The sequence below is a fragment of the Micromys minutus genome (genome assembly GCF_963924665.1).
Source record: "Micromys minutus genome assembly, chromosome: 10".
NCBI lineage: Eukaryota > Metazoa > Chordata > Mammalia > Rodentia > Muridae > Micromys > Micromys minutus.
This window is the reverse complement of record NC_137979.1, coordinates 5,267,973-5,281,577: the sequence shown is the minus strand read 5'-3', so window position 1 is coordinate 5,281,577 and position 13,605 is coordinate 5,267,973. Positions and strand designations below refer to the sequence as shown.

Sequence of the window (13,605 nt, the reverse complement as noted above, 5' to 3'; positions counted from 1 at the left end):
TGGTGCCTGCTAATAACCCCCCACAGCATTTTCTGCTTGTGTATGATCTGGTATTCCCAAAGTCAGAGGCTATTTACGGCAGCACCTTCAACAGTGAACACTATCACCAGGTCACCAGGAGGCCCAGGTCTATGGTGGGGCTGACCCTCCTGGTCTGGACAGCTCACATACAGCAGGGAGCCAGGCCTGGAAAGCACACACTGATATCCTACAAGTCTGTCTTACCATCCCAGTCTACTAGTGGAGCAGATGTCAGGAGTGTACGTGGCTCCGAGGAGGCTGAGCAGGCCTAGAACAAGGTCACTTCCTCCAGCCAGCGCAGGTCTTCAGTAACCACTGAAGTCAGCATTGTAACGACCACACTGACAAAGAAGATTTATATCTTTACCATTTATTTCTTAAAATCTTATTCAAAATATTAAATAATACAATTTCAGATATGAAAAAAACTACTGCAATAAAACAGTCCAGGTATATTTCACTACTGTGCCCTTCCCTCGGACAGTCAACTGTCCCTGAAAGGGGACAACGCTGCTGCTTCCATGTCCACACAGGGAGCGTGGCTACTGGCCTACCCAGGCTTTACTGAACACACAGTAAAGACTTTGTTTTCTGGAACATTTTAATGAAGCTTGGTAGTCAGGCATGGTTCAAATCACACATGTACATTCTGATCAACTCTAAAAAACCAGGCTACCAAGAAATACAGCAAATAATCCCAGTTGCTGGGGGCTGAGGAGGAGGCAAGTCTGAAGGTCACTGTTACAAAGGTTTGTGTGAATGAACTTTTTCTGATTACTGCTTTAACTGCAGGACCAAGACACAGTGCCACTCAAATGACAACAGGCTCTAGAGTCTCCTCCAATTTACTGTGATCAAGAAACAAACTGAGGAACCTCTGACCTGTCTTACACTCTGCTCCTCATCTGAGCCCTGGAACTCACACTAAAATCAAGTGCTGACAAACAGTCCCTGGTCATGGGTTAAATACTCTACCAGCTTCTACTCTGAACTTCATTCAGTAATCAAACCCAAAACTGGAATCTTCCTAACATTTCTCCTGTGCTCACTGGGAATTCTCTTTTGCCAGAATTCCTGAGGGAGTTTACCATGACCAGTGAAGTAGCAATCACACTGTTTTATACCATGTTTCAAGTGCCTAAAACACCCAAAGTGGGTTCTTTTTAACTACATTTATTTACTATGTGTATGTAAGCATGTGTGTGTAGGTGCACAAATGCCATGGTACACATGTGGAGGTCAGAGGATAACCTCCAAGACTTCATTAGCTCCCTCTACCATGCAGGTCCTGGGGCTTGAACTCAGGTTGTCAGGGTAGGAAAGTGCCCTCCCCACTGTCCTTAAAAGCAGCTTTAAAAGAGGGAAATGTAATTTAAAGCAAACATTAGATTGTGATATCTCTGTACACTAAAACTGGGGACCACACACACACATACACACAATGTGTTTGAAACATGAGATCTGGAAGAGGGTGGGCGGCCACACTGTAGTACCAGCACTTGAGAAGCCAAGGTAACAAGACCGACAGCTTGTCGCCAGTCTAGGCTACTGAGTGGGGACCCTATCTCAACATAGCAGTAGAATAAAGAAACCTGGAAAACAGCATCTGGGTGGCAGCGAGTGGTGAGAACCAGCAGTGCTGGGCCCTGCGAGATGTGAGCTCAGGTTTGGGGCCTTTCAAAGGGAACACAGCTGCCAGAGGCACAATAAATGGAAAATAATAACTACACAAAGACATAGAGTAATGCTTAACTCACATTTCAGATACCTGATTGAACCTAGCTCTAAAGATTAAAAATAAATCATATACTCCTTGTTGTGACAGTTAGTTCTCAAAGCACCAAGGCAAAAGAGAGTGCCCCGTCTCAGTTAAGTGCCATTTGCCTGTGGCAAACCTCTGCACATCATAGAAAAGTTAAGCAAATAAAACAGCATAATAAGCAAATGCCAATCAAGTGCTTTAGAAAATGTAATCATTGGTGATCTTCAGGGAAGGCATGGCCTCATTCACGTTCTGGTCCAAACGATGGTACTCCACAGTTTTGGAACACAAGCCATCACGCCACTTTCTGCTTTGCACTAGAAGGAAAATCTGAAATAAAACAAAACAATTAGACATGCCAAAGAAACACTTACCTGGTAACGTTTCTGTAACAAGTGCAGGGCCTCGCTCAGGCTTTGGGACAAAAACCAACATTAGCAGTAGTAAGACAGCACGCTCCTCTAGCCTGTCGACACAGCTACACAGTGCCTCTCAGAGGGCGTGGGGTGGAGACCAGGAGTCCACTCGCCCACAACCTGCGCGTCAGCACTCCACTCAGTCAGCAGGCAGCTCTGCTGGTTTGACTGCTGCTTTCTTCACTGGCTCACCGACACCGGAAGTCGCAAGACATTCTGAAATTAACTGGCCCGTTTTGTCCTTTCTCAGGTAAAATAACTCAGGCCTCAGAGAAGACAAGGCAAGTCATGAGAACTCAACAGAGAGAGGGAGGAAGGGAGGCAGGCAGGCAGACATACTGAGCCCCGGTTAGAACTCCCAAAGGTTTGATTACTAGTTGCAGTGACACCCACCCCATTAGCTCTAGCACAGAAATGGTCATCTTTGTGCTTCCTCTGAAATGAAACCTGGAATCATCAAACCATCCAGAAGGAACACAGCACAATCAATTATGCAGATATTAACCACATTTTAAAAGATTTATTTATTTACTATGTATACAGCGTTCTGCCTGCATTTATGCCTGCAGGCAGAATAGATCACCAAAGCTTCTTACAGACAGATGGCTGTGAGCCACCATGTGGTTGCTGGGAACTGAACTCAGGACCTCTGGAAGAGCATTCAGTGCTCTTAACCTCTGAGCCATCTCCCCAGACCCCTAAACCACATTTTAAAATAATATGCTATGGTGCCAAAGTGGACAGGAAAAGTTCTTGAGGCCTCAACCTACACAAAGAATTACAGGCAATTAAGGGATGCTGAGAGCTGGATAAATTCTGCTTCGGGGAAGAGCACACCACTGGTCACCTAATATAAATGGTCAGCTCTGAAAATACACATACCAGCAACATGCAAGCTGAGCAGATTACACTGATGAACACAGTTCTCTCCACCCCCAGGTGTAAGAACAAGGTTTAATGCTGCACCCGTCAAGGCCGCCCCCATGTCCATCAATGCAGATGTTCCCTCAGCGCCCGGCTTCCTCAGCGTCCTCCACAGAGCTAAGCTAAGGCAGCGGGTGTGACACCAGCGAGACCTGTGGTGGGAGGAGGGAGCTCCTAATCATCCTTCTTAAACTTGCCGTTGATGGAAGGCACAGTCCAAGATCAGCGCCAGTCCGAGCCCACACCAGTCCCGTGGCACCCATGGTGCCCCTCATGCTGGCTGTGGGGATCCAGTTTTTGGCCAGTTCCCAGTAGCACAGGACTAGAAACCTGCTCAGCATCGCTGCAGGGTCTCAACACTCAGGTTCACCCTGTTCCACTGCCCTGGAGCACTGCAAATATATATTTCTATTCAAGAACATTTATAAATATGTATTTAAGAATATATATGTACATATATACATATATATATATATACACATACATATATACATATAACAACAACTAATGAAAAAGAGGCCATGAATTTAAAAGAGCAAGGAGATGTATGTAGAAGGATATGGAAGGAGGAAATGGTATAATTATATTATAATCTCAAAAATAAAAGATGAAGTGAGGGGGATGTGCTATTACTGGGGCTGAAAGAGCGGCTCAGTAGTTGGTAAGTGCTGCTTTTGCAGAGGACCAAGTTCAGACCCCAGCACCCATCTCAGGCACCTCACATACACACACGTGTACACACGCACACTCATACACACACACACACACAGAGAGAGAGAGAGAGACAATTAAAAATAAGTAATAATAAGTTACTGGGCTGTTGAAATGACTCAGCAAGTAAAGGCAGTGTCACACAAGCATTGTGACCCAAGTTCAATTTCTAGAACCCGGAAAGATGTGAGAAAACAAGTCTACACAACTGTCCTCTGACCTCCACACAAGCACTATGGCAGGTGCCCCACACCCACAATTTACCTAAGATTTTAAAGCAAACTGTAAAATTCTACATAACCTTAAAAAATTACAGCATGTGTGCATGTATATATGTGTACCAAAAATACATTTAAAGTACATTAAAGTCTTGAGATTTCTAAATCCTCTACATTAAACATACTGTTTGGGAGGGGTGAACCGTTTGTCTATTTATAACCAGATTCCCCAGAAGTGCACTTACAGGTTATGAACTAACAAATGAATGTGGGGAGCTGCAACCAAGACCTGTGCAAAAGCAGCCAGAGCTCTTAACCACTGAGCCATCTCTCCAGCCCAAGTTCATTACTTTTGACAGTTTCACATAGTCTAGGCTGACGATGGACAACAGTGACCCACCTGCCTCTACTTGCCAAGTGACAGGGTTACAAACATGCACTATCACACCTGGTTATAAATAAGGTACTTTTTTTCCTTTTCTTGCTAAACAGGTCTTAAATATAGACCACGCTAGCCTGTCCCTCAGTACAAAGTCAAAGCTGACAATGACTAATCCTGACTCTGACCGTCTGGAATTCCCCTGGGCTTACAGAAGTGTTACCAGGCCCAGATTTATGTGACACTGGGACATGAGCCGGGGCTTCATGTATCCAGGAAAGAACTCTATCAATGGAGCCACATCCTCCACCCAACCCTTGAATAACGAGAAAATAACATTATTTTAAGATCATTCAGTGAATGCATAATAAATTAAAATATGATTTAATATTCCTGCTCCACAAATATTCCCACTGAAGTATCATTACCAAATTAAGAAATACAAGCCAGGCATGGGGGCGCACACCTCTGACCCCAGCACTTGGGAGACAGAGGCAGATGGATCTCTGTGAGTTCAAGCCAGCATGGTTTACAGAGTGAGTACCAGGACAGCCAGGGCTACTTAATGAGGCCTTGTCTGAAAAATCAACAACTTGCTGGGCTTTATTATGTTCATTATGAAAACTTCAAGTAATTTCCTAGAAGCATATGTAGCATTATTCCTCACTTCTCAAATAACCAGACTCATAACCTCCTTAGAAATGTTAACATTTATCAGGACTTTCAGCCTGACTGAAAAAAACAAATATGAATGAGAGGACAGCATGACATAAAAGGCTAAAGTCCCAACTTACCTTCCTCTTGTTGTGATAGGTAACATAGACAACAGCTGCACAGAAAGCAAAGATAAGAAGATGAAAAAAGAAATGGCTATCCTCTCTGTTGGGGGGTGAGAGCTTCACGACCTGCACCGAGTCCTGGAAGCCTCTAAAGCGCCTGCCCTCCTTGTTGATCTCAATGTTAATATCATTAGGCTCCTCATCCCTGGGGTTAGTGGTCCAGTCGTAGTCCGACTCTCCGTAGTCGCCATTGTCCAGAGTGTCTTTGACTGTGGCTGGAGAACTGTTGAGGGCCAGAAGATCTTCCTCCTCCATGCTGGGATCTTCATTGCTGTCAGCCTCGTCCTGGGGCACAGACGGAACAGCAGAGGTGGTGGGCGCCACAGAGCTGCTCCCACTTCTCTCTGTACTGGCTGGGGTGAGTGTGGTGCTGATCTGGGAAACAGAAGGTTTGGTGTGGATTCCAGACATCAGCATAGCTGGAGGAGGAGAAACAGTATCGTTGTTTGGAGTATTCTCTGGTGTATCTGAAAAACAAAAGCACCCCAACATTACAAGCATTTACTAAGAGAAAAATTTATCAAATTTTCCACTGAGCATCTCTTCAATATAATAAATTCCTGCAGCTTTCTCTTAAGATCTACTTAAGTTTCAATGGCTAGCAATCAATTACATTTCTTCTTGGTCAGTTAATCTCAGGTAATAAGTGCTTTGCTCAGTAACAACTTGAATAGAGTAAGGACCCACTATGGCACAGCCTATTACCCAAAGAATAAGCAAGCATCGGCTTTCAGGTCAGTCCTGAAAGTCCTCAGAGCTCATCCCACCCCCACTGCTTCCCTTTTCAAAGACTGGACCTCAGTCAGCCAGGTCCAGGCTCTATCTCATTGCCAGGCTAAAAAGGGAGGTGGCCTTGGGACACAAAAAACAATTAGTACGCATAAATCATACACACACAGAAAACATGGAATCTGGAACTAAATACAGTATAAAGCAGGCACTTAGAAACTTCTTTTGCTAAAATTGACCAACCCTCAAATGGAGCACAGAAAACAAGCAAGCACAGGTTAAAAGCCTTCATTTTGCCTGTGTCCTGCCTCCCTCTGCAGGTTGGTATGTTAAGCACTCAAGGAAGTGTCTGTGTAGCCTGAATCATCCTTCAAGCCGCTGTCCTAAACCTGCAGGCACCCTGGATTCTACAAAGAGCAGACCCTCCTAGGACAGAGCAGTTATCACAGCAGAGAGGGTGCACCCTGGCACTCAAGTACATCCCCTGAGAACCGCCATGTCTCCTCCAGCAAAAGGAACTTCTGACTGTGTTGCAGAACCAAACTAAAGACAAGAATCCCAGACTACACGCTGAAAGACATGCTCAATTATGCACCATCTACCTCTCCCTGCCCCATGCTCAAAGTTCCTGTCAGGAACAGGGCTTAGAGGTCACTAAACCTCTTTCTTGGTTTCTTTCTTGCCCCAAGATAGCCACATTAATTCTCTGCTTTTCACCGGTCCTTGACTCTAATTTGTAACACTGGAGATAGGTAACAGAGCCTAGTTTGTTTAGGGCTGCCAGAGGCCAGACTTTTACTCAAAAAAAAAAATTTTTTTTTAATCTTGTTTCAAGCATATCACCAGTATACAAAGCTACAAACAAGCTGTAGACAGCATCTCTAAGTGTGATACTTAAAGACTCTTACAAGAACCAGAAACCAAAACTTGAAAGCTTAGTGACAGCAGTATGTCTGAATGTTGGGAAGGCAGTTTCTGGCTGGGAAACGAGGCCAAATGCTTGTACAATCTTCCGGCCCTGTGCCCTTACCTCCTCAGTGAAGTTCACTGAAGTACAGCTAAGCCTGTTGTTTACAGAAATAACTCCACCCAACAGAAGAATCAATGAAGATATAGTCCACAGAGAAAAGCTGCCAAACTGAACCATGTTTCCAATCTGTTACTGAGTGAAGCCTCTGCTGAAGAACTTCAATAATGCTTCAATAATGATGATAACGAAAACCTATTATGTGTGATCTAAACTTCAGCCTGTAAAAACAAGCCACAGACCTTCACAAATATTCCCACACACAGAAGACAACTAACTGTTCACATAAATAGACTCTCATTTAAACAGGACAGTTGACATCTACTTTGTTATCTAGTTTGAAAGGGGGAGGGAGGGTCTTAATTGGACAGAAGTCTCCCAGAAAAATAATTTCTAACAAAGAAAAAATAGGGGGCTGGAGAGATGGCTCAGTGGTTAAAAGCACTGACTGCTCTTCCAGAGGTCCTGATTCAAGACATCTACAGTATACTCTTACAAATAAATCAAGGAGGAGGAGGAAAGAAGGAAGGGAGGAGAGGGGGAGGAGAAGGAGAAATAGTTTATGAAGATACTAGGATTAACGATGCTGCCTGGTATGTGTGGGGCACTCGGTTTGATCCTAGCTCCAGAAAATAGATATTAAAAGACAGTAAGTTAGAGCCGGGCATAGCAACACACACCTGTAATGCCAGCAGTTCAGGGCCATCCTTAGTCTACACAGCTAGTTTTGAGAGCACTCTGGGCTACAGGAGGCCCTATCTCCAAAATAATCCGTCTTCTCCTTCCTAACTTTTTGGACAGTCTCTCAAGGACCTGCGCTGGGAGGGGCAGGAATGAGTACACAGAAACCCTCTCCTGGGCCCTCCAGATGTCTCCTCATGCTTCCCTGTCGACAGAACAGAAATCCGATTCCCTTCTAAACACGTTGGCCCTAAAGCCTTTTCGCTCCACAGCTGGTTTCCCTCCACACCCTTGCACAGACAGAAGGGCATGGCGGCACCACACGCCATTTCCCATCCTTCCCCAGAAGTGCCATTGGTTGGGGGCACACATCTCCCCTATCACCAATTTCTGTCTGGCAGGTTCCCTCAATATAAGACTTCAGCTCCTAACTCTCATCCAGAGAAAAGCTCCTATTTGGATTTCAAAATCCATGACCTCTCTTCCACTGAGTCAGCCCAACTACCCATCAGCCTCTCACTGCACTTTACAACTCGCCCACAGCCCTTCTGCAGCATGCTGCTTCTGAAATGCTGACCAAGCTTTCTGACTCATGGGCCGCTCTTCTCAGCCATGAAGACTGACTCCAGTGCTCACTGTTCAGCCCCTGCAGCCACCACCAAATCTGGCCTTCTGCTCTTCCTCACAGTTCAACGGTGTAGCCAAGCACTCGAATCCCTCTTGCATCCATGGCTAATGGCCTCCCCACTCACACAGTGTCTCCCTCATTTGTCAAAGGCTAAACCAAACTCTTTATCCCCAAGTGCACCATGCAGCCAGCCACCCACAGCTGGAAATACACAGCCACACCACCATTTTCATTCATCTGAAATTCACAGCTTCTACACTGTGTCTAACTCTTAGTGGATAGGCTATAATTCCCTAGTACCTTTTCCTTCCTACTCCCTGAAGCTTCCTCACACTCCCAACTTTTTCGGATACCCCTACTTTTCTCCTGGTGAAAACCACTGGTGACACATTGTCTACCTTCTCTCGGAAAAGACCATCAGAAGAGAATGTCCATAAATCACAGAACTCTGCTTGTTCAACCCCGAGATAAGCACCATCCTCTGCCTCACCTCAGCAACACACCAGGCAACCACGAACGAAACCTCTGAAACAATGGGCAACTAACCTTGCTCCTTTAGAGTCTTCCCAGGTTCTCCATGCCAGCCACAGGAAGCAATGGGTCAGCTGTGTAGGGCAAGGTCCTGGGTTCAACCCACAAGGCAGAAAGAGTCAAGGAAGAGAATGTGGAAGAGCCACAGCTGTTTATTCTAGGCTGCAACACTGACCTATGTTGAAGGGCCATCAGGGTAATCACACACTGCCAAGCCTAGTGAACATAGGTCTCACCTCACACAAAAATTAAATAAGCTAAGTCAGGTCAAATATAAAATATTAAAGGACAAAACTAGAAGAAAAAAAAAAAGAAAAATCTCTGAACTAGAAAAGGAGTTCTTATATTTTACCAAAAAAGCAAAAATACAATACATAAAAAAGAAAAAAACTGGTAACTAACTGCTACTCTTCAAAAGAGAAACTTTTGCTGTCAATGAGCCTCCAAAGATAAAGACAAGCTACAGTGCAGAGAAACTATTTGCAAGCTCCGTACCCAACAAAGGATGTGTTCCTAAAATAAAGAATCTCAAAATTCAAGAGTGAAGAAAGCAAACAGTCCAAATGGAAGAGAAGACAGAAGGAAACAGAGTGGACCCGAAGTTCCCTCTGACGTCCACACTCACATTATGGCTCACCAACATGCCCCCCACACACACTCACACACACACACACACACACACACATAATTAACAGGTACATCTAGAACCCAGCGTAAGCAAAATCTGAAGGCTTCTCACTTCACTGTCCAGGCCTGGCCCAAGCCACAATCACCTCAGCTTTTCTAGCTCATCTGCCTGCTCCTGCCTGAACCTTACTGCCCACGTCGGGCACAGAACCTGCCATCACGCAGAAACTGACATGACACCACTCCTCTACTTAAAAGTCCCTTAGCAGGCGCAAGAGATGGCTCAGAGATCAAGATGACACACTTATACATATGCTTTCCAGAAGATCAGAATTCTGTTCCCAACACCCCCATCAGGTGGTTCACAACTGCCAGCAACTCACCAATGCTCTGACCTCCACTGGCACTCACCACCACAGCCACAGACAGACAGCAGGCAGGCAGACAGACTTTTTTTTTTTTTCTGAGACAGGGTCTCTCTGTCTATAGTCCTGACTGTCCCGGAACTCTCTCTGTAGACCAGGTTGACTCAAACTCACAGAGATCTGCCTGCCTCTGCCTCCTGAACGCTGGGATCACAGGTGTGAGCCACCACTGCACAGCCACACTTTTTTAATAAACCCTCAGGCTCCCTCTTTCTTGAAAAAGCCAGTCTTAGAAACTGTCCACAAGATCCCGTTTGAGGGACAGAGAAGTGGCTCAGCAAATAAGGAAGTTTGCACTTTGGAACTCAACATGGTGCAAAGCAAGAAATAATTCCCAACCAAAAGCTGTCCTGTGTCCTATACCTATACACACACTAAATAAATGTAAAGAGAGATATGTTTTTTAAAAAGATAACAACCCGATCTTCCCTTTGGCCACTTCCTAATGGCTGCCCATACTGTCTAATTTAAAGGTCACGACATAGGGTGGAGAGATGGCTCAGTGGCTAAGAGCACTGACTGCGCTTCCAGAGGTCCTGAGTTCAATTCCCAGTGGCCGCAAAGTAGCTCACAACCATCTGTGATGGGAATATGATGCCCTCTTCTGGTGTGTCTGAAGACGGCTACTGTGTATTCATATACATTAAATAAATTATTGGGAAAATAAGTCACAACATTCAGTGAAGATAACATTTAGAGAAAGAGAGAGAGAGCGTGCGTGCGTGAGTTCATGTGTGTGTGTGTGTGTGTGTGTGTACGTACTTAAGTGCAGTACCCACAAAAGCCACAGGTGTCAGATCACTTCTAAAGCTGCAATTACAGACTGTTGTTTTAGATGATTAAAGATCAATCGAAACAATCATCATGTCTGCATCCACCAGGGAAATCCTCATTATGGTCTACCAATGATAAAAAGAGCCTTAGACACCCCATTCTTTCCCCATACAGACCCTAAAATCCTCCAGGTAGGGCAGTCAGCCGCCTGTTTTCAGTCCTGCTTTGGAAGGAAACTATGTCTGCAACCCAGCACTGCAATATAGGAATGTGTGATTTTCTGGCAAACCCCTGGGCAAAGAAGAAAGTTACCCCAGTTCCCGTTAGTTTTCATCTGAATTAAATAAATAAATAAATAAATAAATAAATAAATAAATAAAGGCTTTGGGGAGACAACATGACACCAACGTGGCAGAGAGAAAAAATGTTGACTACTTCAACAATGCTCAGGTCTTAACAGTAGGTTTCTCCTGCTAAATCTCTGTCCTGGTTTACAGATCTCTTCATTTTCAAGGAAGGCTTTAATATGCTGATTTATGCTGTAACATCTGCAAGGGAAGAAAAGTCTTCCTCAAATACTACAAATCCACTAAAATGAGGCGAGGGCATTCAGTTAAACCGCAGCTCAAGGGAGGGTATCTGCTGACATGCTCTCCTTTGTTCCTAAACTCTGCTCCTCCTCCAAGCCCCTCAGCAGTCCGGTGTCCCTGGACTCCGCCTCTATACCAAAAGCACCAGAACCTCCCGGACCTCAGAGATGGAACCCTCAAACGGCTTCCCCCTCTTCCACTCAGAAACAGTCGATTCAGTCCAGACACTGGCTCACTGTCCCTATCTTTATCTCTGAGCTCACCTTCTCGAGGGAAAAACAAAACTTGCCTAGCCTTGATTGTCCCCTAACCTCAAGCCTCTCTCTAAACATCACTCTCTCCTCAACTGTAGCTATCACTTCGGCCGGCCTCCCATCCAGTCTGCGAGATTTCTGAACTCCCCATGCATTCTCAAGCACTTTGGGGACCTCCCCCCAAAACCGAGCGTTCTTGCTTCAGGGAGCATATTCTCAGAGGCTCTGTCCACAACATGGCCACTTCCCGTCCCCGCCCACCCTCCCGGGTCTCTGACTCTCACAACCGCACTTCTCAGGCCTGGGAGACCGCACCGGGAGCGCTTACGATCCCGGGCCCAGCCCTGGCCGCGGGAACTCGGCCAGTGGGAACCACCGTGAGTCGGCGGTGCTCGGTCCCCGTCGGGCCCGGCCCGGTCCCTCGCCGTCTCCCCGCGTCCATTACCAGAGCACAGGGCGGGCGCGAGCAGCCACGCCAGCACCAGAGATCGCGCCAGGGCTCCGAAGCCCCGGGCGCCCGACCCAGGCGACAGCTTCTCTCGTGCAGCCCCGCTCATTCTGCCCAGGGTGGCGGCAGCCATAACGGACTCGGCCCGAGCCTGCGCTGTTGCTAGGTTCTGCGAGGAGGCGTCAGATACGCGCGTCCGAAGCGCACTCCCGAAGCTGCTACGTCCCGACGTGATGACGTCGCATCCCAGAACCGGAAAGGTTAGCGTGGGATTCTAGAGCAGGGTGCTGAGAAAGGAACAGATTAACTTTCAACTGGTGGTTGTTGTTGTTTAGTGGTTTGTCGTCGTCATCTTTGAGATTTATTTTAGGGATTAGAGAAGTGGCTCATCGGTTAAGAGCACTGGCTGATCCCCCAGAGCTGAGTTCGATTCCCAGCACCCAGATGAGGGCTCACAATCATTTGTCCCAGGGGATGCGGTGCCCTCTTTTGGCATCCTCAAACATTAGACGTAAAACTGATGCAGACACACAGGCAAAAAAACACTTAACACACTTAAGTTTAATACGCTTTGTAAAGATTGTATATTTGTTCAGCTGTTGAGAGCACTTGCTGTTCTTGCAGAGGACTGGGTTTGGTTCCCACCACTCAGATTAAACAGCTGACCTCTAACTCTAGTTCCAGGGGATTGGACTACAAAACCTCTTTTGACCTCCACAGGCGTTAGGCACATGAGGTGCACATACATATATACAAGCAATCATTTCTGAATTAAAAATAGCCAGGTGTGATAGTGCATATCTTTAGTTCCAGCATTCAGAAGCAGATGCGGGCAAATCTAAGTGAGTTCAAGGCCAGCCTGGTCTACAAAGCGATTATAAGACAGCCACGGCTACACAGAGACCCTGTCTCAAAATAACATTAATAGTAATTTAAAAAAAAAAAAACAATAAAGAGTAAAATTGTGAGTTCAAGTGCCCTCCAATAACAGAAGAAGGCTTTGACCCACCTGGAGCTGGACTTTGCTGTGATTATGAACCAGCCCCTGTGGATCCTGGGAACCACACTCTGGTCCTTTACAAGAGCAACAAGTGCTCTAAACTGCTGAATAATTTCTCCAGCACCCTTTTTGGTTTTGGTTTTGAAACAAGACCTCAAGTATCCCAGGCTGGCCTCACAATCCCTTTCTACCCACGAATAACCTTGAACTCCTCCACCTCCCACGTGCTGGGTTATGTTTTCATATACTGAGGGTTTTGTTTTACAATGTAAGAAGTGATAGGAGTATGTCTTTGGAACATTTGAACCTATTCTCAATGGCAGTGTCTCGCTCTGACTTCCTAGCCAATTTTCTTGCTTTTCTTTCATAACACTATCACCCTGTTAAATATTGTCCTCTCTTACATGGTCTCCCACAGGAAGGCAGCCTGGTCTACAGAGTGAGTGCGAGAACAGCCAGGGCCACACAGAGAACACCTACACACACACACACACACACCAAAAAAAAAAAAAAAAAAAAACAAGAAAGAAAGAAAAGAAAATATAAATTTAGAAAGCTTGCTTAGAGCCTTGGTACAGAGTTTCTTGGTACAGGTATGTTGTGTGGATGTTTCCTATCAGT

General features: G+C 45.7%; 1 protein-coding gene across 2 annotated transcripts; it reads right to left on the bottom strand.

The window, feature by feature from the left end:
- Positions 1-383: 383 nt before the first annotated feature.
- Positions 384-12,139, bottom strand: LOC308425541 (keratinocyte-associated transmembrane protein 2). Of its 2 annotated transcripts, none has more exons than XM_080922903.1 (3): positions 11,982-12,139; positions 5,226-5,737; positions 384-2,113 (listed from the first exon to the last, which is right to left on the bottom strand). In XM_080922903.1, exons 1-3 carry the CDS (start codon positions 12,115-12,117, stop codon positions 1,982-1,984), a joined length of 780 nt encoding a protein of 259 aa, XP_080779029.1. In that variant the 5' UTR covers positions 12,118-12,139; the 3' UTR covers positions 384-1,981. The 2 variants fall into 2 exon arrangements, with proteins under 2 accessions (XP_080779029.1, XP_080779030.1); XM_080922904.1 differs by lacking the exon at positions 384-2,113 and adding an exon at positions 2,871-3,515.
- Positions 12,140-13,605: the final 1,466 nt, after the last annotated feature.